The sequence below is a fragment of the Sarcophilus harrisii genome, chromosome 1 (assembly GCF_902635505.1).
Source record: "Sarcophilus harrisii chromosome 1, mSarHar1.11, whole genome shotgun sequence".
Taxonomy (NCBI): domain Eukaryota; kingdom Metazoa; phylum Chordata; class Mammalia; order Dasyuromorphia; family Dasyuridae; genus Sarcophilus; species Sarcophilus harrisii.
The window spans coordinates 50,830,354-50,852,985 of NC_045426.1; the positions used below are offsets into that span (position 1 = coordinate 50,830,354).

The window sequence follows — 22,632 nt, forward strand, 5'->3', positions numbered from 1 at the left end:
CCATGGTCCCCACGATTTCCTAACATAGAAACATACCTTCTTCGGGGGATTCTCCACTATTCACTTGGTCAAATTCTGTATTCATCAGTTGGACATTAAAGGAGATAGCAGCAGCTCTTATTTCTGAAATGCCTTTGTTCAAAATTATAAGAGCAGAAATTGAATTTGAGACCAAGCAAGATATTGGGTTTTTTGGTGGGTTTTGCTAGTTTCCTTATAAGAAAATAGGTGTGTGCTTTGAGAGTTGGTATCTTTCCATATGTATTGGACAGATAGGTACATATGGCAGAAAAAATGGTATAGCTATGTATGGGGCTGAGTGCTTTTCTGTGGGTGGAAGTCATGGGTACAGTGGTATGTTTTTATGTGGAGCCAAGCATTTGAATGTAGCGGTGTGCATATGTATATATGTATGTTCATCATTACATGCACGTAGGGGTTGGGTAATGCAGTCAGGTGTGCATGTATGTGTGCACATGCATAAGTTACTGAACATGTCTATATGCTTTTACAAAACATTGCTTGCTGGACTGCAGCAGGGTGATCTTATAGCTAAGAAAGGTGATAGGGCAATAGTCTTACTGTTCTCTGCTCTGGTCAGACCATTTCTTGAGATCATGTTCATTTCTGAGGGTCCCATTTTGGATGGATGTTGATAAATTTGAGAGAATCCATTGAAAGGTGACCTGTATAGTGTTGGGCCTCAAATTCGTGCAGCATGAGGAATGGTTGGAGAAATTGGGGATATATAACCTGGAAAAGAGAAAGCTTAAGAGAGACATGATATATTTTTGCTATGTTTAACATGTATTGGGTTACTTAGCATCTAGGAGAGGGGGTAGAGGAGAAAGAGGGAAATTGGAACACAAGGTTTTGCAAGAATCAGTGATGAAAAATCATCCTTGCATATGTTCTGAAAATAAAAAGCTTCAGTAAAAAAGAAGTTTGAATAGAATGGATTGAGGAATTAATTAAAAAACAGAGAGAGAGAGACACACACACACATGATGTCTATTTTCAAGTACTTGGAGGATGAAGGAACACACGGAACAATGGATAGACACAAAAAATAAAATTTTGAGTGTTGATGGTCAGGGAAACAAAGTCCTAACAATAAATGCTTTCTTTTAGTAAAACTGACTGCCTTAAAGAGATAGTAGATTCCCCCTCTGTGGGGTGTGTGAACCTCTAAATGTGGAAAATATCAGTTTCCGGCAGAAGTTCTCAGGTTCCTGTAGCACAGAGGTCTTTTTTTGCTTCCCTGCATGTCCCTGATGATCCTTCCCTAATGTGACTTGTTTTCTCTCTCTCAGGGAATCGCTGGTACTGATGTTGCCAAGGAAGCTTCGGACATCATTCTGACAGATGACAACTTCAGCAGCATTGTCAAGGCAGTGATGTGGGGCCGCAATGTTTATGACAGCATCTCCAAATTCCTGCAGTTCCAGTTAACGGTCAATGTGGTAGCTGTCATTGTGGCTTTCACGGGTGCTTGCATCACACAGGTAAACTTTGGTCATGTTATCAGGCCCATCCTCATCTCTATTAGGGGACTGGGAAAGGAGACAGAAACAGTGCAAATAATGCATGGGCTGCTATTGTATTTTTTAATTAATACCCCCTCTGGGTTCTTTTTTATTCTTTACTACAGTTAGTCTAAGTGTAAAAGGGCAGGGTTTGGGGAAATTGAAGCACCATGGCCAGAGTGATAATGTCAGCTGAGAAGGAAAAAAAAGGAAGCAGAGGTGGGCCAAGGACTTAATCCCATTCCTTCCTTTAGTAATCAACTGTCTGACAACAAGACTCCATCTTTGGAATGTGTAATAGAAGTATTATTCTATCCTACACTAAAAATGGAGGAATATAACTCTTTGGGATGGTGGGAATTATTTGGAATGTTGGATTATCTCCAACATTTGTGATATTTGAGCACTGAACAGTGCCATTCTCTCTATGGCATTGAGTTTTTCACATTTACTGACTATAGGTGAGATGTTCTGGTTCAGATTGAAACCTGCCAGGACCAGCCATGTTTGAGGAGCTTTGTTTTCAATGGACTGCACATTGTTTTAACATATTTAGTGTATGGAAAGATACTAGGAGTTTGAGAAAGGACCATGAATGAAGAGGGTCCATGGTGCTATTTGGACTCTCTTCTGCTTGGGGACTGAAGATGAGCAGAAAGTTCTTGTCAGCAGGTAGAGATCCTTGATTCAAAATCTCTAAACCCCATATCAAGAATCAGCTGCTAAGTCATTAAATAAAATTGAGAAGTAACTTCAAAGGTAGAAGCGGGATCAAAATGAGAAACTCACAAAAAGGTCCAAAACCTTGACTCATGGTCAATAAAGTTGTTTACAGACTTCAGAAGTTCCATCCTCAATAACAAAAGAGGAATTGAACCAGATAGATGTATACTCAAATAGTCACACTCAAGGAATGGCTTCACAGGCCCTCTGTCCTTCACACCCCCTGAAACTTCCTTTAACTGGAGAGCTTCCTGTGGCACTCCCACTTTTATTAGCTTTCATTAAAATCTGTGGGTAGATACTGGGAGTCTGGAGAATTGGAGGCTAGTCCTGATTCTGCCTCTTACTCTTTATTTTAGTTCAGTTAAATCATTTAATTTCTCAATTTCATCATCTCTTAAATGGGAATGATAATATCTCCCTTGGGGATATCAGTAATAGTTGTGAAAGTGCATTGAAAAAAAATTATGTTAAGGAAATTTGTCATGGAAATCCATTAAAAAATTAGTCTTGCGTGAAAAAAATTTGCTGGCTGCCATTTTATTTTGAGATGATGAAATGACTTTTAGCTCTAATAGAAACTGTCTTCTTTTTTTTTAGTCACTGTCTGAAATTTAAGGGGAAAAATCATTTTCAAAAATGTATTGGGAATTAAAATAATTAAAATATTTTTTCCATATTAGTGTCACAAAATATTTCCTCTTGCTAAAATTATTATTATTGATATTTTGAGTGAAAGCAATGTGATTGAATATAATTCATCATTGTTGACTATCCTTATTGAACAAATTATGATGTTTTCATTTCAAAATCTTTCTGGTTTTACACTAAGTTCATATCTTTTTAATATCCTTTAAATCCCTAGATAAATCCCTAAACTGACTTCAAGGCCTACTCGTACTACATTGTTTTATAAAATGATGAAAGTAAATGAACAAGGGAGGGTGCTAATATCAATTCCTCTGTGGTAGGGAACTTCCACTTTCCTCAGGATACCACATATACCACATGTATCACATTACTGATATACAAATTGAATTAGTGCATCAAGGACAATCTACATATTAAATGTTAGCAAAGCTTAACTTTTTTAAAGATACAAAATAAAACCAGATTTAATATTTTCTCCTTATGCCTCAATGAATTTTTTGTACATTGTAGGTTGTATGCATCTTGCCTTGGTGACAGTTGACCAAGAACATTAAACTGACCCTATATACTCTTAAAAATTTTTTGAGAGCTTCTGAGGATTGTGTCTAGCATATTTTGTACTATATGAGAAATTCTGTGTCATTGTCCAATTCTTTGTGACCTTATTTGGGATTTTCTTGACAAAGACATTAGAGGAGTTGGCCATTTCCTTCTCCAGCTCATTTTACAGATGAGGAAACTGAGGCAAACAAGGGTAAAGGGCTTGCCCAAGGTAATGCAGGTCCTAAGAAATTATATATCACATTAGAAATTAAAACATTATAGGATTATAATGAAAATAGTTCTGATCTCACATATCCCCTGAAAAGGCTAGTGGAACTCCACAACTGCTGAGCTGAATGTTAGAAGAAATTTGCTCTCCTGGTTTGCTTTATGCTACATGTTAGATACAAAGCAAGACTGACTGATGAACCATCCAGGCCATTCCAAGGAGCCAGATCATGTTGGCAAGATCGCAAGGAGAGATTCTTTCAATAACTGTTCCTGGGTGTCTACCAGAATTCTCAGCTTTCCCTTTCATGAGTTTAGCACTGACTTTAGCTATTTTTAATGTCTTTTCTAGCTCTAACATTGTCTGAAGGTCATTTCCCACCCTAACAGTCCATATTCTAAAGTTCTTTCAACTCTTATGTTTTATGTTCTAAGGGCTTTCTTTGCTCCAGAATTCGGATGTGCTAAGATCTGTTCATGCTCTAACACTGCATTCTAAGTACCCTTTCAGCTCCAATATTCTTTGAAAAACCATGTTGTGGTCTTTTCTGGGGACTGTGATACCTCCGCCTAAATCAGTGCCTGAATTATTCCTACAGCCATCTAAGGCCCAGAACTACAATATGTCCCAAGCCAGACGCTCCAAGAAAATTTAGCAATTGGTTGGTTCTTTTCTGAGCCTCAGCAGGGTTGTTCCTGACTCCTCCCAACCTCCTGCCCTCACCCCAGCCCCTTCTGTAAGGACAGCCCTGCCTGAGCTGTTAAAAGGTCAGGTTTTTCCTCTCATTAGGAGTACCTCTCCTAGGTCTGTGGTTAAGCAGTGCCCTCTAGTGTGTACTCCAATATTTACGTGTTAAGAAACCAAAGGTTTTTTGTTTGTTTTTGTTTTTGCATCTACATCTAGCCATAGTCATTGTTAAGCCTTCAGCTTCCCTGTGGACATCTCAATTAGACTCAAGGCTTTTCTTGTTTGTGTCCACCTATACTCACTGTGACCAACTCAGTCAAGAAGAAGCAGGGTGGAAAGAGACCTGGGTTTGCAATTGTAGGAGATGAGAGGTAGCATGGTGAGGTGGAAAGAATGCTAGACTGAGAGAATACGGGTTCAAAGTTCAGCCATTCCATTTGCTACCTGTTGTTTAGGACAATTCATTTATCTTCAATGGGTCTCAGTTTCCTAATTTGTAAAATGGAGATGGTGCTACTTTTATTCACTCTCTTACAGGATTGTGATGAGGAAACTATAAAGTTCTATAAACTATAAAGAATGTTGATGCTGCATCTATTGTTCCATGTTATCCTTGAAAATCTAACTACCCTCCCCAGTTTATTGATTGGGTCAAGGAGGAATTTAAAAGCTGGTGTTGTGATTGAGAAGGAACAAAGAGATCTTTGTTCCAGTTAATTTACAGTTAGTATGTATAGAATGCCCTGGTGACCAGTATCCAAAGACATTAAGACTCCATTAGATTACAGGATTTAGAGCTGGGTGGGATTTTAGAAAATAACTAGATTCCTCCTTCCATTTTTATGGTAGATCAAGTTGAACCATAGAAAGATGAAATGACTTACAATGACACAGCTAGTAAGAGAACCAGAATTTAGGTTCTGTTGGTACGGTTACACTCTCTCCCCACCTCCACCCCCCCACCCCGCGATACTTTGCCCACAACCATCACCCAAGATAACAGATCTTTAGGCAGGAAACCACTTTAGTTGCAGGGAAAGTGTTATTCTAAAGAAAGAATCTCAGGCTTCACTTAGCCCTCCTTGATTTCCTTGAGTACGGATCTGACCATGTGACTTTCCTGCTTATCAACCCTTTTGCTTCCTATCATCTCTAAGATAAAATAGAAACTTCTGTTTAGTTTTTAAAGCCCTACACAATCTGGTCCTACCCAACCTTTCCAGACTCATTGGACATTATTGTCTCTCATCCACATATGGAACCGTCAAACTTGTCTTCTCTTTGTTTCTAACATACAACACTATCTCCAATCTCCTTGTCTTTGCATTGGCTGTGCTCCATGATGAAAATATGCTACCTCATTAACCCTGCCTCCTAGAGTTCCTCTCTCTTCCTTTAAGAATCACCTTGAGCACCATCTTTTCCCTGAACCCTTTTCTGAGTATCCTTCTTTTTAAATTACCTCATATTTAACTAATTCATATATATTCATATTTTTAACTTTGTGTTTATATTGTATATATATATATATATATATATATATACATACACATATATATCTGTAACTGTAAGTGTATAGATAGATGTTATGGATATAGACACATGTACTTGTTATCTCTACCACTAACACATCAATTCCTTGAGAGTAGAGATTATTTCATTCTTTGTACATGTCTCCTTAGTATCTAGCATAATGCTTGACACATTGTTATCGTTGTTTAGTAGTTTTACTGACTCTTTGTAACCTCATTTAAGATTTTTCTCAGCAAAGATACTGTATCTCTGTTTCTCTCTCTCTCTCTCTCTCTCTCTCTCTCTCTCTCTCTCACACACACACACACACACACTGCTGATGGAAACTGCTATACCTTATTCTGTGGAGGGGGGGCTGGTAATGGGATATTCTCTTACTCAGAACTGTCCCAACCTGGTTCCCTCCATGCTGTGACTGTTCATTTTTCTTTCTTTTCCAGGACTCTCCCCTAAAAGCTGTACAGATGTTGTGGGTGAATCTCATCATGGATACCTTTGCCTCCCTGGCCCTGGCCACAGAGCCACCAACAGAGTCTCTTCTGCTGCGTAAGCCATACGGCCGCAATAAGCCGCTCATCTCTCGCACCATGATGAAGAATATCCTAGGCCATGCAGTCTACCAGCTCACACTCATCTTCACCCTGCTCTTTGTTGGTAAGTCACTGTGTGGTCCTCTGTAATGCTTAAATTTTGTCCATCTCAATTATAAAATCCTCAAGTCATGGACTCAAAACATTATGGTCTAGGACTGAATTCCAGATGTAGAAAGGGATCTTAGATATCATTTAGCCTAATACCCCTATTTTACTGAGAAAAAACTGAGGTCTAGAAAAGTTCAGTGGCCCACTAGAGCTTTGCAGCAGTGTAAAGGTTTCCTTGATTCAATAGCCATCCGGAATGGCTCTTATGTCTTGGGTTTAAGTATGATGAAATGAAAGAAGGAAAGAAGGAAGGAAGGAAGGAAGGAAGGAAGGAAGGAAGGAAGGAAGGAAGGAAGGAAGGAAGGAAGGAAGGAAGGAAGGAAGGAAGGAAGGAAGGAAGGAAGGAAGGAAAGAAAGAAAGAAAGAAAGAAAGAAAGAAAGAAAGAAAGAAAGAAAGAAAGAAAGAAAGAAAGAAAGAAAGAAAGAAAGAAAGAAAGAAAGAAAGAAAGAAAGAAAGAAAGAAAGAAAGAAAGAAAGAAAGAAAGGAAGAAAGGAAGGAAAGAAGAAGAGAGAAAGAAAGAAAGAAAGACAGACAGAAAGAGAGAAAAGAAAAGAAATGAAAAGTTTTTGAAGACCTAGTGAAATCCTCTAAGGGCTACCTGTTCTCTAATTGCTTTCCTATAAATCCATTAGTGTTTAAACATATTCACTGAGAAAGGACCAAAAAAGTCATCATTAATGGTTTGATATGGGTTGAGAACACCAAAAAATTTAACTCAGATACCTCATAGTGAAGTGATAGTGACTGGGTCTCAACAGCAAAGCCAGTGAAGCAAAAGCTCTGGCAGGTTTTATCATACTTAAAAGGCCTTTGAGTAGAGACTCAGAAACAGATTGGAATCTTCTATTTAAGGACTAAGCTGGCATTGTCAGAAGTCTCATCAGTAAGCTGGCAACTTGGCAGTGAACACTTTGGCCATGTCATTTCATGAAACAAAGGAAAATCCAATACGGTTCTTGGTTCTGTGAGCATCCCCTATGCTTCTATGATGAAGGTAGCAAAATCATGGGAAATAAAGGGCAGCGGTTGCTAAGGATCACCTTATTTTTAAGCCGTCTATGATTCTTGGCTTAGCTCTTGGTAGGTTCAATTGGGATTTCCTTATTGAATTACTAAGTGCACATTCTACTAAAGGAAATGACTCATGTAAACCTTGACAGTCTTTATATAATTGAAATCAAAAGAAAAAAGGAAGTTACAGTGGAAGGAAACTTGTCTGACAGGTTCATCTTATAAAAACAAATTAGAAAATTGGTGAAGTTAGTTAATTTTATGCATGCAAAAGCAATGAGAAATGTCACTTGAGAAGGCATTTTGGTCATCTCAGTGCAAGTATCTCTGATGTATAAAAAGACCATTATTAAATTATAGCTCATAAGAGGATGAAGAGAAGAAAATCTCTACAAGAAACTTAATAAGACCCTCCAAATTAAGTGAACACAGATTCTAGTTCTTTATGACTTTAGAGGAAAAGGAGGAATAGGTCAACAGGATGAGAACACCTTTGATCAGCAAGAAGGAGGGAGAGGGGCCAAAGGCTTTTAGGCTACATAAAAATCTTCTCTATATTAGGCACACAATTATCAAGAAAAGAATTAGAAGGTGCTAGACAAGGAAATGGAGAACTTGATTGAAATTCATTTTGCCTATATTTTCACATACAGGAAATAACTCAGTAATTTTTTTTTTTATGTGGGATTCATTCCTTTATTGGTTGTCTGTTTATAGTCAGACAATAAATATGTTAGAGCAAATATCAAAATTAGCGTAAAGCTAGAAGAAAGAATAAACATGAATAAGATCTGACATGCAAGTAAAAGAATTTAATAACAAAAAGGGAATGTGGACATAATAGAGCATATAGACAAACACTATGATAATTTCACATACAAGTTTAACTGATACAAATCAACTATCATAACAAGAAGATCAGGAAGCCTAAAAAGTACTCTAGTCATCAGATTGATTTAGTTACTAAGAGAGCTATGACAGCCAAGTACAATACTAACTTTAGTTCATAGACTCATTTCTAAAACCTCAAGGAGGAGGATGAAATGCTCGGAGCAATATTGTCTCATAAAATGGAAAGAAGCTGTAGGAGTAAAACCAATTTAGAAAAACTTTAGTAAGAGAACCAAGTAAGAAAAGTCATCATAAGGTTATTTAAGGATAACAATGGAAGGAAGAAAAACAAATGAAAGAAAAATAGAAAAGATCTGCATTTTTATAACAAACTTTTCTACCATTAAAACAGTAGCACCTTCATTATTTGACATTACAGTCTTGGATATGTTTACATGGAAATTAAAAGTCACACCAAGGAGCATAAATATGATAAAAGCAGCTGAATTAGGCCAAGGAAGATAGAGGAAATTTTTGCTGGAGGCAATACAAAATTTTAGAATAATAAGAGATCACTTCTCAAAATATTGGTAGGAGAAGAAACCAAAAGTATGGTGAAAATTCCACTCGTTAATATTTATGAAGATTAACAAGAAAATGAAAAAAAATATTGGTTTGCATACCTGTTTTCACAACTTTATAAAATGTTATATAAAAATTTGTTTATCAAAATTTACACATTAAGTCTACTAGTAAACAACAGTCAGGCTTTAGCAAAGAATACTACAGAGTATACTGTATATTTGCCATCATACAATTGGCTGAAAGTTTTAAAGAAGATAAGATCCCATTGTATTTAACTGTTTATTGACTAAAAAAAAGATTCCTTCAGTAAAACAAAACAACCACTTGAAAAGTTCTCTTGCAGCAAAGAAGAACAAGAAGTTTTCTTTTACCTATACATCAAAATTTTTCTCTACTACTTAAAAGATATAGGAAAAGAGATCATGTTGATCCTAAATAGCAAATGGGACATAAAATAGAGGGACATATGCTTATCAAAGGTGTTTCCTGCTGTTGGAGTTGATCCACTGCAGAGTCCAAGCTAAAGAAGAATTCTCTAGGGATAGTGAGGTTCTTCAAATATTCCTGTTTATGAGTGGATGGTGCTACAACCATTTAAGAGAGCTTGACTTAACCATCCAAATAGGGAAAACAAAGACCAAGAAGTTCTATTGTATAGATTATGACAAATAGTTAAATGGAAAAGATTTCTAGATCAAAATTCATCCATCAGTTCTTCCTAGCCGTTTCTCTTTCCCCATATATACACATATACCCACATATATTTTATGATATATATATATATATATATATATATATATAAATGTGTATATATCTATATTTATATATCTATATCTATATATCATGACAGGGAATACTAATCCACTTGAATGCAGAGTTGAACAAGAGGAGAGTAGGCAGGATTCCCTCTGGGAAATTGCAAAGCTCCTTAAGTGATCCCAAACAGAATTCTCCTTGAAACAAAGTATTGACTTTTTAATACCAGTATCCTATCCATGTTGTATGCTTAGGAGTCTTAAAGAAATATAGTTTTTATAGAAATAAAAATGAAGCAATAGTTGGACATTTGGTAGGCATGAGCAGGTTGCAGCATGTAACGCATGAGTCATCTTGAAAAAAGCATAATAAAGGATTTCATTGGGGAAATGTATAATCAGAAAAACATGGGGTAATCATAGAATTAGAAGGAGGGATAGACCATGAATAATTTGCATATTCCATGGGTATTCTCAAAATGTTGGTATGTCAAGGAAATCTCTTAATACACAAGGAAATCTCTTTATACACAAGGAAGTCTCTTAATACTACCTTCAAAGACTCTATGGAACATGATACATTAGAGTTGCCCAAAATGAACAGAAATACTTTGAGCCACAACTTCAGTAGGAACATCCACACTGCTAAGATCCATTGAAGCAACTGAGGCAACAATGTAAGAAGTCTCTCCTTTGAAATGTATAGAAATTTAACTTGCAAGCACACAAGCGTTTTTATAGTTCCCTACTGATAACACAAAGAATAATGTGCAATAAGGTAGAAAAAAAAGTTTATGAACCACTTTTGTAAAAAGACTTATTTTTATATATCCTTCTCTTACATTCTCCCCTCTCCCTTCCACTTCCTGTCACTATTCCAATACCTACATAGTCATTGTAGAATAGACAAGTAGAACTAAAGAATATTAGCACTTAAAGGGATCTTAGAGACCAGTCTAAACCCTTAATTTTATAAATGAGGAAACTAAAACTAAGAAAAAGTAAGGCTGTTGACCAAGCATGTCTCCGAGGGCTCTTTGGTTTTATTTGCACTTTCTTTTCTATAGGTGAGAAGATGTTTATGATTGACAGTGGTCGCAATGCCCCTCTCCACTCCCCTCCCTCTGAGCATTATACCATCATCTTCAACACCTTTGTCATGATGCAGCTGTTCAATGAAATCAATGCCCGGAAAATCCATGGGGAGCGGAATGTGTTCGATGGCATCTTCAGGAACCCCATCTTCTGCACAATTGTACTGGGCACCTTCGCCATTCAGGTAACAGGACCCTGGGGCATCCTCATTGGAAGAATGTCACCTGGCACCTGCCAGCAGGAAGTCCCAATCTCTGCTCTGAGAGATGAAACTTGTCCTTCTCCTGGTGATGGGTTTGTGTCTCCAATTTTGTCTCCAGATAGTCATTGTGCAGTTCGGGGGAAAGCCATTCAGCTGTTCTCCTCTTCAGCTTGACCAGTGGATGTGGTGTATATTCATTGGACTAGGAGAACTTGTCTGGGGTCAGGTAAGCTCTTCTTGGCAGGTTCCTGTTCTCAGAGTGGAACACAAGTAAGCAGCCACTGCTGCTGAAGCAATTGGGGTTAAGTGACTTGTCCAGAGTCACACAGCTAGGAAGTCTTAAGTGTCTGATTTGAACTCAGGTCTTCTTGACTACAGGGCTGGTGCTCTACCCACTATACCACCTAGCTGCCCTTCCCCCCCCCACCCCAGCATGTCTTTTAAGTGAATACTCCATACAGTGCTGGGTATTCCACAAATGTAGAGATTAGTATCTTCTTCCAGTACTATTGAGAGGCTGTGAAATTCTCTCTCTAAAGGGAGGCCACTGTTAGCTTAGAGGCTTCTGCCCAAACTGAGCTATAGAATTGACTGTCAGGCTTTTCGTTCTGAACCATAGACAAGTCCTGTGGAAACCCTGGGAAAAGGGAGCTGCTTCTCTCTTGTTGTTCTAAAGAAGATGACATTTTGTTTTCAGGATGCTAGATTTGCTTCTTGCCATGGTGGATAAATTTTAAGTTTTTGACTCATGGGACTTGTTTGCTGGTATTGCAGATTCCATCTCTAAATGAAAGGAATGAACTAAGTAAAACATAATGAATCTCAGTCCTTTGAATTCTACTTTTGCAAGATAATATAAATATACCACATACATATACAACCTTGTCAACCAGTTAGAGGAACCATCACCCTCTTATTCTCATTTTCAGCTTCATGCCTTTGCCTGTTATATTATTCCTACCTGAGGTATCATCCTTCCTCTCCTCTACTTATTCAGAGTGTCCTGGGCTTGTGATCCTAATATAATCCACATAGACAATATAAGCCACATAATAGATACTCATCTATTGAGTATCTGAATTAGCACAGTGCTTAACACATAGTGGGGCTTAATAAATTTTTTTTTGACTGACTGGATGAGGAGATGAATGAGTTGATTAGGAGATGAATTAATATTCACAAATGAACAAATGTGCCTCTGTTAAGTTCTTCTTGTCTCTTTTTAGATCATCGCCACCATCCCAACCAGCAGGCTCAAGTTCCTGAAGGAGGCAGGACGGCTCACTCAGAAAGAGGAGATTCCCGAGGAAGAACTCAATGAGGACGTTGAGGAGATTGATCATGCTGAGAGAGAACTTCGACGTGGACAGATCCTGTGGTTCCGTGGCCTGAATAGGATCCAAACTCAGGTATGTAAAGTGTGGCCAACCAAGAGACATCCTGGGTGGAAATGAGCACTCCACTTTATACCGGGGCACTACACATGAAGGCTTCTGGCAAAAGCAAGTGTTTGGGGGGGAATATGGGTGGGAGAAGTAAGGAAGAGGAAGGGTCATCTTGACCAGAGTCCTGATAATCAGACTCCTCAACAGAGTGGTAAAATTTTTCTCCTTCCTACAGTAATAGTCCCCAGAGTCATAGTCATCCTTCTGGAATTATTAGAGAAACAGCCATATTTCTGTCCTTCCTTCCTCCCCTACACCAACTGGGATTCATTTTCCCAAGTCACGCAACCCCAAGATCCTATATAGTGAGATGTCCCCATTTCTGTGAGTCCATCTGCAGCTCAGAGAATAAGGCTCACTCCAAAACAAAGTCACTGTTTTGTTTTATTTATATATTTTTCCATATTGGAGTGGCCTCCTCTAATGATATTTTGTCTCTTTGGTTAATTAATCATCTCCAGTTTATAAGTAATTAGAATAGGCATGAAGAGCAGGGAAGGAAAATAGCAATAACTAAAGTGGATAATGAGCTCAGGGAAGGGGGCAGGAGTTCCTCAGTGAGTCTGGGCAGGGTTGAGAAGCCTGGGGATAGGGTGGGACTGGGGGAGGGAGGGAGTAACTGCTTCCCCCCAAGTCTACTTTAGCTGACCAGCAGTTTTCAGAGGTGAGTGTTCAATCCCAGACTTACTGGCCCAGGCCGGGGTATCTCCTGGGTGGACTTGACAATGCTTGCTTGGAGTGGGTAATTGGACATATCTAGCATCTCTTCACCACAGAGGCTTTTACTATAATGAGGAAGAACAAAGAACAATTAGAGGCCTCTAACCCAATCAGGGTATACTCTAACCTAGCCCAGAGCCCTTTGTAGGCTCCTTCATCTTTTCCAAAGTGTTTCTTTTTCATTTGACCTTCACAACAATGGTTCAAGGTCAACATATGACATACCTTTCCACAGCAATGGGCATGCACACACATCCAGAAAACACTCAAGTGCAAACCCACTTCTCATAAACATGCATAGACATAGAAGTAGGCCGCTAGGTGGCTCGACAGATAGAGTAATATTCTTAGAGACAATAAAATATGAATTAAATCCTTTTTCACTTGTTAACTATTAGGAAAACCTTGTTCAAGTCTGGCCTTAGACACTAGTTATATGATCCTGGGTAAGTCACTTAATGTTGTTTGCCTCATTTATGTGTAAAATGAACTCTCTGGTATCTTTGCCAAGAAAACCCCAAGTAGGGCCACAAAGACTTAGACAATTGAACAATTTCTGTGTCCTTTGCCAACCTACTCAATGTCTCTGAATCTCAGTATCTTCATCTGTAAGAATAGTCTACAAGGTCCCATCCAGTTAAACCTAAAGTCAAGATTCTAACTCTACTTCCTCATACAAAAATGTACTTCTGAATCACATGCAGAAACACAACACAAACTTAGAGAAATGCATGTGTATTTACATGTATTAATGTGTATATGCACACACAGAGACTTAGTATATGATTTTTTTGCAATTGCTCTATACATATTTCTACAAATATCATGCTGTCTAAGAAAAATCAGCTCAAAAAAAGAAAAATGAGAGGAAACTAAAATGCAAGCAAACAACAACAAAAAGAGCAAAACTACTATGTTGTGATCTACATTCAGTTCTCACTGTCCTCTCTCTGGGTGCAGATGGCTCTCTCCATCACAAGACCATTGGATGAATCACCCCGTTATTGAAGAGAGCCATGTTTATTGGAAGTGATCATCGTATAATCTTGCTGTTGCTATATATAAGGATCATAATGTATGATCTTTGCACATACAAAAATATTAATAAGTATATATGCACATATGCTCATAAATCCACTCTCATGTAGAGCTGTCCTTGTGCACACAGTGCTGAAATACAGATGCCTGTATACACAGAATATTCATTGTTGTTGGGTTCCTTCAGTCATGTCTTTGTGACCCTATTTGGGATTTTCTTGGCAAAGATACTGGCGTGGATTGCTATTTCCTTCTCTAACTCATTTTACAGATGAGGAAACTAAGGCAAAGTGGGTGAAGTGATCTGCCCAGAATTACACAGATAGGAATTTTCTGAGGCCAGATTTGAATTCAAGAAGTTGAGTCTTTCTAACTTTAGATCCTGTGCTCCATCTACCGCACCACTTAGCTGTCCTTGCAGAAATTTATGTAGCATATGTGTGTGTATAAAAAAAAAATCATGTTGGTACATGTTACACAAACTCACATTTATAAATATACTCATGCATTTAATATATATCCATTTCCAAACATGCTTATATATGAACAGAACCATGCATACATCCACCAAAACATTCTAGAACCTCACTTGTAGAAATGCATCTGTGTATATATACCAGCAAAAACCCATATATACATGTGCAAAAATTTATGTGTAGTGCCCACAAATGTAGAAAACTGCTTCTGTGAATAACTTACTTCACCAGATTATTGCTGAGATTCTGAATGATTGGTTATTTATCCATGTAGCGAATTGGGGGATCTCAAATGGGAATAATAGACAATATATCAAGCCATATAGTGTGGTCCACTAGAAAAAGCTCTGCATTTGGAGGCAGAAAGACCCAGGTAGCAAAATTTGTTCTGATGTTTACTAGCTCAGTGACCACAAGCAGGTGGCTCAATTGGGCTTCAGTCTTCTCATCTACAAAACTGAGATAATATATATATACACACACACTGCCTACCTCAAATGGGGAGTAAGAAAAATGCTTTGTCTTTATCAGAACCTTTGAATGTAAAAATATTTTCCCAATTTATTGCTTCCCTTCTAATCTTATCTGCATTAGTTTTGTTTGTACAAAAACTTATTAACTTAATATAATCAAAATTATCTATTTTGGGATCAATAATGATCTCCACTTCTTCTTTGGTCACAAATTCCTTCCACAGATCTGAGAGGTAAACTATCCTATGTTCTAATTTGTTTTATAATATTATTCTTTATGTCTAGATCATGAACCCATTTTGACCTTATCTTGGTATATGGTGTTAGGTGTGGATTAATGCCTAGTTTCTGCCATACTAGTTGAGGAAAATGCTTTGTAAAGCTTAAAAAGCTCTAGAAATGTAGCATGTGTACATGTCTACCATATGTAGCAAACACTACCATCTACCACCCATAGAGGATGGGTATAGTTCTTGGTACAAGGCATCATTACACACTTCTTCTCTTATAATCGATCTCAAGTCAGTACCAGAACATGGCCAAGTTTGCTCATCGAACACTTTTCCCCTCAGGAGTCAGGGCTTGTTTCTAAACAATTCCACTCTTTCTCCCAGAAGGGAATAAAGGGATTATGTGAAGGGCTCTAAAGATGGAGACAATAAAGGTTCCTAGCTTCATAGTCTACAGAAAGGGGAGAAATGGTGAATGGTCTCCTCAATTCTGTGTCCCAGGCTTGATTCTGCAAATATGTCTCAGGGTCAAATATTTATTAACAAAATTGGCCTGTCTTCTCCTTGGAGAGTGAGCAGTCTGGATGTCCAGGAACTGGAAAAATGAAGGATGGTCAAGAGAACTAGTGTTTCTAAGTTTGATTCTTTGCCCAATACCCCAATTGCTTCTGGGAGGTCTAGAGTACTTACATCTCAGTGATTTCCCTTGATCATTTTTAAGGCTGCAAGGGCAGTGTGAAATGACTAGTGGAAAGATTCCCTGGTCTTGAGACTTCAAAGGCCTGGGTTCAAAGCTCAGGTCTATCTCTTTCTACCTGAATGAAACTGGGTGAGTTGATTGACCTCTCTGAACCTTGGGTTTGTCATAGGTAAACTGAAGATAGTAGCACTATCTACTGTCTCCACCTTCTAGGGTTGTGGTGAAGCTTGACAGAGATAATGCTTGTAAAATATTTTGTCAACTTTAAAATGATGTGTCAGTTATTATTGACACTCTAGTAGCCCACTTGTATTGAGGAAAGGAGACAGTTTGTCTGGTAGACTTTTTTGTATCTCTCTTCTTCCATCATAAGTATCTGAGGGTGATTCCAGTAGATAAGCTTATTATAGTAGATTAAACCAAAGTCCACAATATGGTGTGCCATTTCAATAGCTAAAGTTCAATTCACCCAAACCACAAATCTGTGAAATGACCTGGACATGTCTGTTGGGGGGTGTCTGGGGTAGCCTCATTCCCTACATGGAGATGAAGCGATGGGGTTCAGTGTTGGAGATCCTAGCAAGGGGCTCATTGTAGCCTGTCCCCACAATCTGCTCAATTCACACCATGAGGAGGAAAGTGGGTCCAAAGTGTGAACATTTTTGCAGTTTCCAACCTTCTCCAATACCCTCTTATTTAGGACCTCTTCCTTTAACCCCCAGGCTTTATTTTAGTTACCCTTGGGAAATAGGAAAAGGAAAAAAGTTTCTGTTTCCTCTCCCCACCTTTGCCTCATTAGGAGAAAGAGTGGCAGTTTACAGGAGAAACCAACTAAAACAGCCTTCTCAGCTGGAGGAGTTTCCAAAAGGGGAAGGGGCTAAGCAGAAATTCCTTAAGGCATTTTAGTTTGTGTTTATTTATTTTTAATTTTTTTAAATTTAAGTGATATTATTATTATTATTGTTGTTGCTGTTGCTGGTGTTATTGTTGCTATTATTATTATTGATTATTATTATTATTATTATTATTATTATTATTATTATTATTATTATTGCTCTTATTTTGGTTGTCATGCCTGTCACTTGTGTAGCCGTTGTGTCCACCCTTTTCGCAACTTGTCTCGTTCTCTCCTCCGTTGCAGATTGAAGTAGTCAATACTTTCAAGAGTGGCGCTTCCTTTCAGGGGGCTCTCAGGAGACAGTCCTCCGTCACAAGCCAGAGCCAGGATGTAACCAATCTTTCTAGCCCTAGCCACGTATCGTTATCCAATGTTCTTTCCTCTCCTACCAGCACACCTCCTGCTGCAGCTGGGCGTGAGTGTGAATTCTTAATGCCTCCAATTGCCAGAGATGCCAACTCTCTCAGTGGGCAAGGGGTGGGCAGGTGGGCGGGCAGGGGTTCCTAGATGGTTGGGAATCTCAGTCACAAGGAGTAGTCAGTCAAAGGATCATCACAGTCAGCAATGAGTTGCAGTTGATGGACAGAATATATAACTGGGGGAGCATAATCAGCGACAGGGAATGTAGTTGATCATGGGGGCCATCCAGTCCTGGACTCAAATACCATTTCTTTCGGTCCTATTTTTGGGGATAAAGTGGAATCCATTCTGTCAGAAAGGGAAAAGGACATATTTCCAAAATTCCAGTTCCTAATCCCTTCCTTGAATTGGCTTGTACTGAGACTGATTTCCCTCAGGTCACTGAGCTATGATTTGGGTCTGGTTCCAAAAGCTTATTGGTCTGTAACTGGAAGGTCCCTGTGGCCCAACTAAATTCCTCATCTTCAGTTTGAACATAAGGCCAATGATTTGGTTAGTCAGTGGTGATTTTCAAAATTCTCATTAAGCATCACTAGCAAGGAAGAGAAAGAGGTTGAAGAGAAGGAAAAGGAACGTGTTTATGTTCCTTTTCCTTCTGTGGGGCTTAATGTTCTTGCTGTCATATAGACAAAGGCAGGGAAATAGATTCTCATATGATGTTTGAGATTCACAAGGATAATATTGGAAAGTCAGCCTTAGTGACTGTCTAGTTTTGGTAGTCAGAGAGACTTGGTTTATCCCAGTACCTACACCTCCAGTCTTCATCTCCATTGTCCATAAATATATGAGGGTCAGTAGAGCCCTCTGTAAACTACTGTCAGTTCTTTATTCAGCCTCAGAATAAGAACCTGGGTGCATTCTCCTCCTAAATAGTCCTGATGTGCTTTGAGGCCCTTTTGTTCAATGAAGACAGCACTGGTCCAGAGAGGAAGTCATCAGTGTTAGCAGGAACCCCAAAGATAGCTCCATTCTTGTCAACTTTACCATTTTATAGAGGAGGCCCCAGAGCGAGGTCTGCCGGAAGTGTCAGGGTATTTAAAATATTTATCAAGTAACAGAAATATGGCCACTCCTGAAGACATTTAAGAATACCAGCAGATTTTAAGTACAAATCAACTGAGGTAGTTTTAAAGACATAAGAAATCTTATCCTATGGCCCTTCCAGTCCAAGATTTGATCTCTCACAGAGTACCCAAGCACAGCATTATCACACTTGGTATCAACTTCTTGATTTCAATTATCTTTCTCATAATGTTAATACTGCAATTGTTATTGATATTACTGGTAATAATATCACTTCCCTTGAATGAGCACTTTCACATCTCTACTCTGATAAGATTTTGTAAACTCCTTATGGATAGTTTCCAGATTAAAGATGTCCCCAAACAGTCCAGCTTCACATAATAATGCTTTAGGGATCAGTCCTCTTCAAATTTATTCAATAGTTCTTTAAACTCTGTATATATTCTATCTTCTAGTCATTTTCTTTTTTATAATAGCTTTTTATTTTTCAAAATGCTTCATATATTTGCATGTCATTCTTGAGTAGGAGCCATGCTAATCTTTTCTGTATCATTCCAATTTTAGTATGTGTGCTGCTGAAGGGAGCACTCTTTTTCAAAATACATGCAAAGATAGTTTGCAATATTCACTCTTGCAAAACCTTATGTTCCAAATATTTCTCTCTTCCTCCTCCTACCCCTCTCCCCTAAATAGCAAGTGATCCAATATAGGTTAAATACATGAAATTCTTCTAAACATATTTCCACATGTATCACACTGACACAAGAAAAATCAGATAAAAAATGAAAAAGAAAAAAAAAGCAAGCAAACAACAACAGAGGTGAAAATACTATGTTATGATCTACATTCAGTCTCCATAGTCCTCTTTCTGGATCCTGATAGGTCTCTTCATCATGAGATTCTGTCCTTTTCTATCCACTTGATCTAGACATTTTCTGGAGTAAGTGAAATGGGTTCTTATTTGCATGTCCAGTGATGATATTGATTTTAATCACATCCCTGCATCCATCAGTCTTGCTTGAAAGACTTCTTCTTCATACCCTTCTGCAGCAATTGCCTCATCATCTCAGTCAATTTTATTGTCTTCTTTAGGTTGTTCTCCAGCTCTGTTCCAACTTCCTTGAGATATGTAATCATAAGTATACCTCCAATCGTAGCTGGTCTATACTATGATACACAATAAAGAAATGGATTTCATTCTCTTATTCTTTTCAGTCCGTTTCCTTTGTTGAACTTTTGGGTCATAGGTATATAAATGACCCGATATATTCTGAAAATAGTCTATAAAATAATTTCTAGTTCCCTGCTAGGCTGTGATCACTAGCTCTTGATGCATTGTCCTGTAAGTGAAGCTTGATTTTTTTTCCTACTTTAAATGTGCCTTTCATTCCTTGCTTTCTGTACAACCTCAAGCAGTCTTCTCGGTGACACTGTGAATAGAGTTCTGAGTGTAGAATCAAAAGATCTGAATTCTAATCCTGCCTCAGGTATGTAGTGACCATACTCCTGGGTAAATTTCTTAATTTCCCTGGACCTTAGTTCCCTCATCTGTAAAATGAGGGAGTTGGGTTTGATGATGACTAGGGTTCCATCCCGCTCTAAATCTACATCTGTAGCAGTAATGAGGCAAGATCCATCCCTGTCACCTACAGGATATTTGAGCTAGTTTGGAGTTTTCTTGTATGCCCTGTAGGTGAGAGGATGTATTATCCTAATGTTTTTCTTAGTGGTATCTGATACTATAAGGTGAACTACACATGGAACATGGGATTCAAATCTCAAAGGTCCCTTCCAGCTCTGTGGGCCTACGGGACCTTAATAACCTATGAAAAAATCTTCCTTCAATTTGTTCCCATCATCCTGCTATCTTCCACTTAAACAGCTGACCACCATGTGACATTAACCTAAATTTTTCACTATGCAAGCTTTTTTTCCCTTCACAACCTTTATATGCATTAAATATGTCCAGATCCTTGGAAACTTTACTGTTTATGATTTCTCAGCTCAAAAAATGCCCTAGCTTTTCTTTCCATGACAGATTGAGCTTCTTAATTCCAAAATGATTCATGGTTTTGATGTAGAACTTCATTCAAAGATTTTAACAATTTACCAAAGCTAGAGATAGTACCCTTCAAACAACTCTAATTAATTAGAAAATAAAACAATTGCCTTTGAGAAGAGATCATCATTTGTTTTTTTTTTTTTCCCAAATGAGTTTTGTTTGCTGGAATGTTCAGGGGTCTTACCCTTTACTAGAGATCCCCACCATCCTGATTAGTATAGAAATGAGATTCACTTTTTTCTCAAAAATTCTTGAACCCTTTTTGTGAATATGGCTTCAACTGACAATTTGATAGTCATTCAGTCCAAGGACTAATTCATGGAACCATAGTATCTTAGATTGAATCTTAGAAATCCTCTAATCCTATCAGTTTCATTTTGGAGCTGAAGAAATGCAGATCCAGAAGAAGGAACTTGTCTAAGGTGACATAAGTAGTGATTGTAAAGCCTGACTTCAATGCAGTTCTGACTCAACATCAGTCTTCACACTATTTTTTCCAGCAAGTCATACTTTTAGGCCAATATTTCTACACTTTTCCTTTTGATTTCAATAGTATCTCCTCCTTCATTTAAGAGCCTTTTTATTTTCTCTAATCATGGCCCATGAGCTTCTCAAGGATAGATAGGCTTTACCTTAAAGCATGTCCTCTCACTTATAGGAAAGGATAAGGCCATTGGACAGAAATCTTAAGAAGAGAAAGAAGGGCTCTACTTTCACTGGCACGTTCCTGGGAGGTGATGCTGTTCATTCCTGAAAGGGGATCCAGATTCTAGCGTAAAGAACAGGAAGGAGAGAAGCTTTAGAAAGCTAGACTAGCTTTGGAGTTGAGTCTTTCTAAATGTAACCTCATTAATATAAATTTTTACATTAAACAAAGTTTATATTCAAATATATTTGCATTACAAAATCAAATAGTTGAGACTAAGTAGTTGCTCCCTTCTCTTATCTTGGATGTTTAAAAGTTGACAGTATCCACTAAAGCTTATTCTTTATGCTCAAATTCATTTGATGTTTGTCTCCAGATGCCTAGGAAGTCCTTTGTACCCTAATTTCCTGATGTCACAATTCACCGTTTTTCCAAAAAGTTACCAATGAGGGAGGAAGTGGCTGGCAGAATAGTAGATGTAGAGCCAAAGTCCAAGTCAGGAAATCCCAGATTCAAATGCTGTTACAGACATTTCCAGTTGTGTGACCTGAAACAATTTGGACTCCCACGCCCTCATCTTAAGATGAAGAAGTTGGGTTCTAACCTGGTCCCTTTTAGCTCAAAATCTCCTATCTTTTCTACCAACAACCTCAATGATGAAGCAAGGACCATAATTGTCATCTGCAGGACCATTAGGCCCAAGCAGGAGTCTTTATTTTAAGCCTTGTAATGTGAGTCATCCTTATCTTAGTAAGTTTCCCAGTGGATTTTGATATCCTAAGGCAGTATTTTAAGATACACATGAGCCAGAGTGTGTCCTGTTGTTTTTTATTCCCTTCCCAACTCCCCATTTGGGATAGAAAGCCATTACTGGAAGCCCACATTTATGCAGGATGGCCCTGCTTTTCCAGGTAAAAGATGCTAAATACACACTAGGATGATTCAGTCTATTCCAGAGCCATATCTTCATTTAGGGAGAAATATTCCTTATGGAAAGCCAGAATAACATTTTATATCTTTTTGTCCTTCTATCTTTCCAACCTTCCCTTCAGAACCAAAAAAACTTTTATTTTTGTTTATTCAAGTTTTTCACATTAAGCTTAGCCTCTTTCATATTAGCAACCATATTTGTAGCATGCTTTCAAAAAACCTGGCGCTTCATAGGCATCTAATGAGATTCTGATCAGAATACCCTAAGTTAGAAGCTAGCACTAGGAAACTCTCTGCTACAAGTACTTTCCTCCAAGCCTCAACCCCCCTCCCCCCTACCTCCCGCCATGGACTAGAAACCTTCCTGCCCCCTTTGCCCCACTAAGATTCCCGATTCAGAGTGTAGCTAGGTCAAAGAGTTGGCATCTCTTGGGAAAAAAATAAAATACAATAAAAATTGGACCTCTTGTTTGCGTTTTGGTACTAATCACTTATGGA

General features: G+C 38.2%; 1 protein-coding gene and 1 non-coding gene across 17 annotated transcripts in view; one reads left to right on the forward strand and one right to left on the reverse strand.

Annotated features, from left to right (window-relative positions):
* Positions 1-22,632, forward strand: part of ATP2B2 (ATPase plasma membrane Ca2+ transporting 2) — a 647,176-nt gene that overhangs the window by 614,343 nt on the left and 10,201 nt on the right. For 11 of the 16 annotated variants that reach the window (XM_031955103.1, XM_031955098.1, XM_031955145.1 and 8 more), the window contains 5 exons: positions 1,314-1,505; positions 6,333-6,546; positions 10,844-11,055; positions 11,192-11,299; positions 12,300-12,482. In XM_031955103.1, coding sequence (XP_031810963.1) covers positions 1,314-1,505; positions 6,333-6,546; positions 10,844-11,055; positions 11,192-11,299; positions 12,300-12,482 — 909 coding nt within the window. Of the gene's footprint in view, positions 1-1,313; positions 1,506-6,332; positions 6,547-10,843; positions 11,056-11,191; positions 11,300-12,299; positions 12,483-17,296; positions 17,473-22,632 lie in introns of all 16 variants that reach the window. The other 5 variants (XM_031955160.1, XM_031955169.1, XM_031955175.1 and 2 more) reach the window with 2 other exon arrangements.
* On the reverse strand, positions 18,978-19,084 carry LOC111719449. Its single transcript, XR_002769589.1, has one exon. It is a non-coding gene; the product is annotated as a U6 spliceosomal RNA (small nuclear RNA).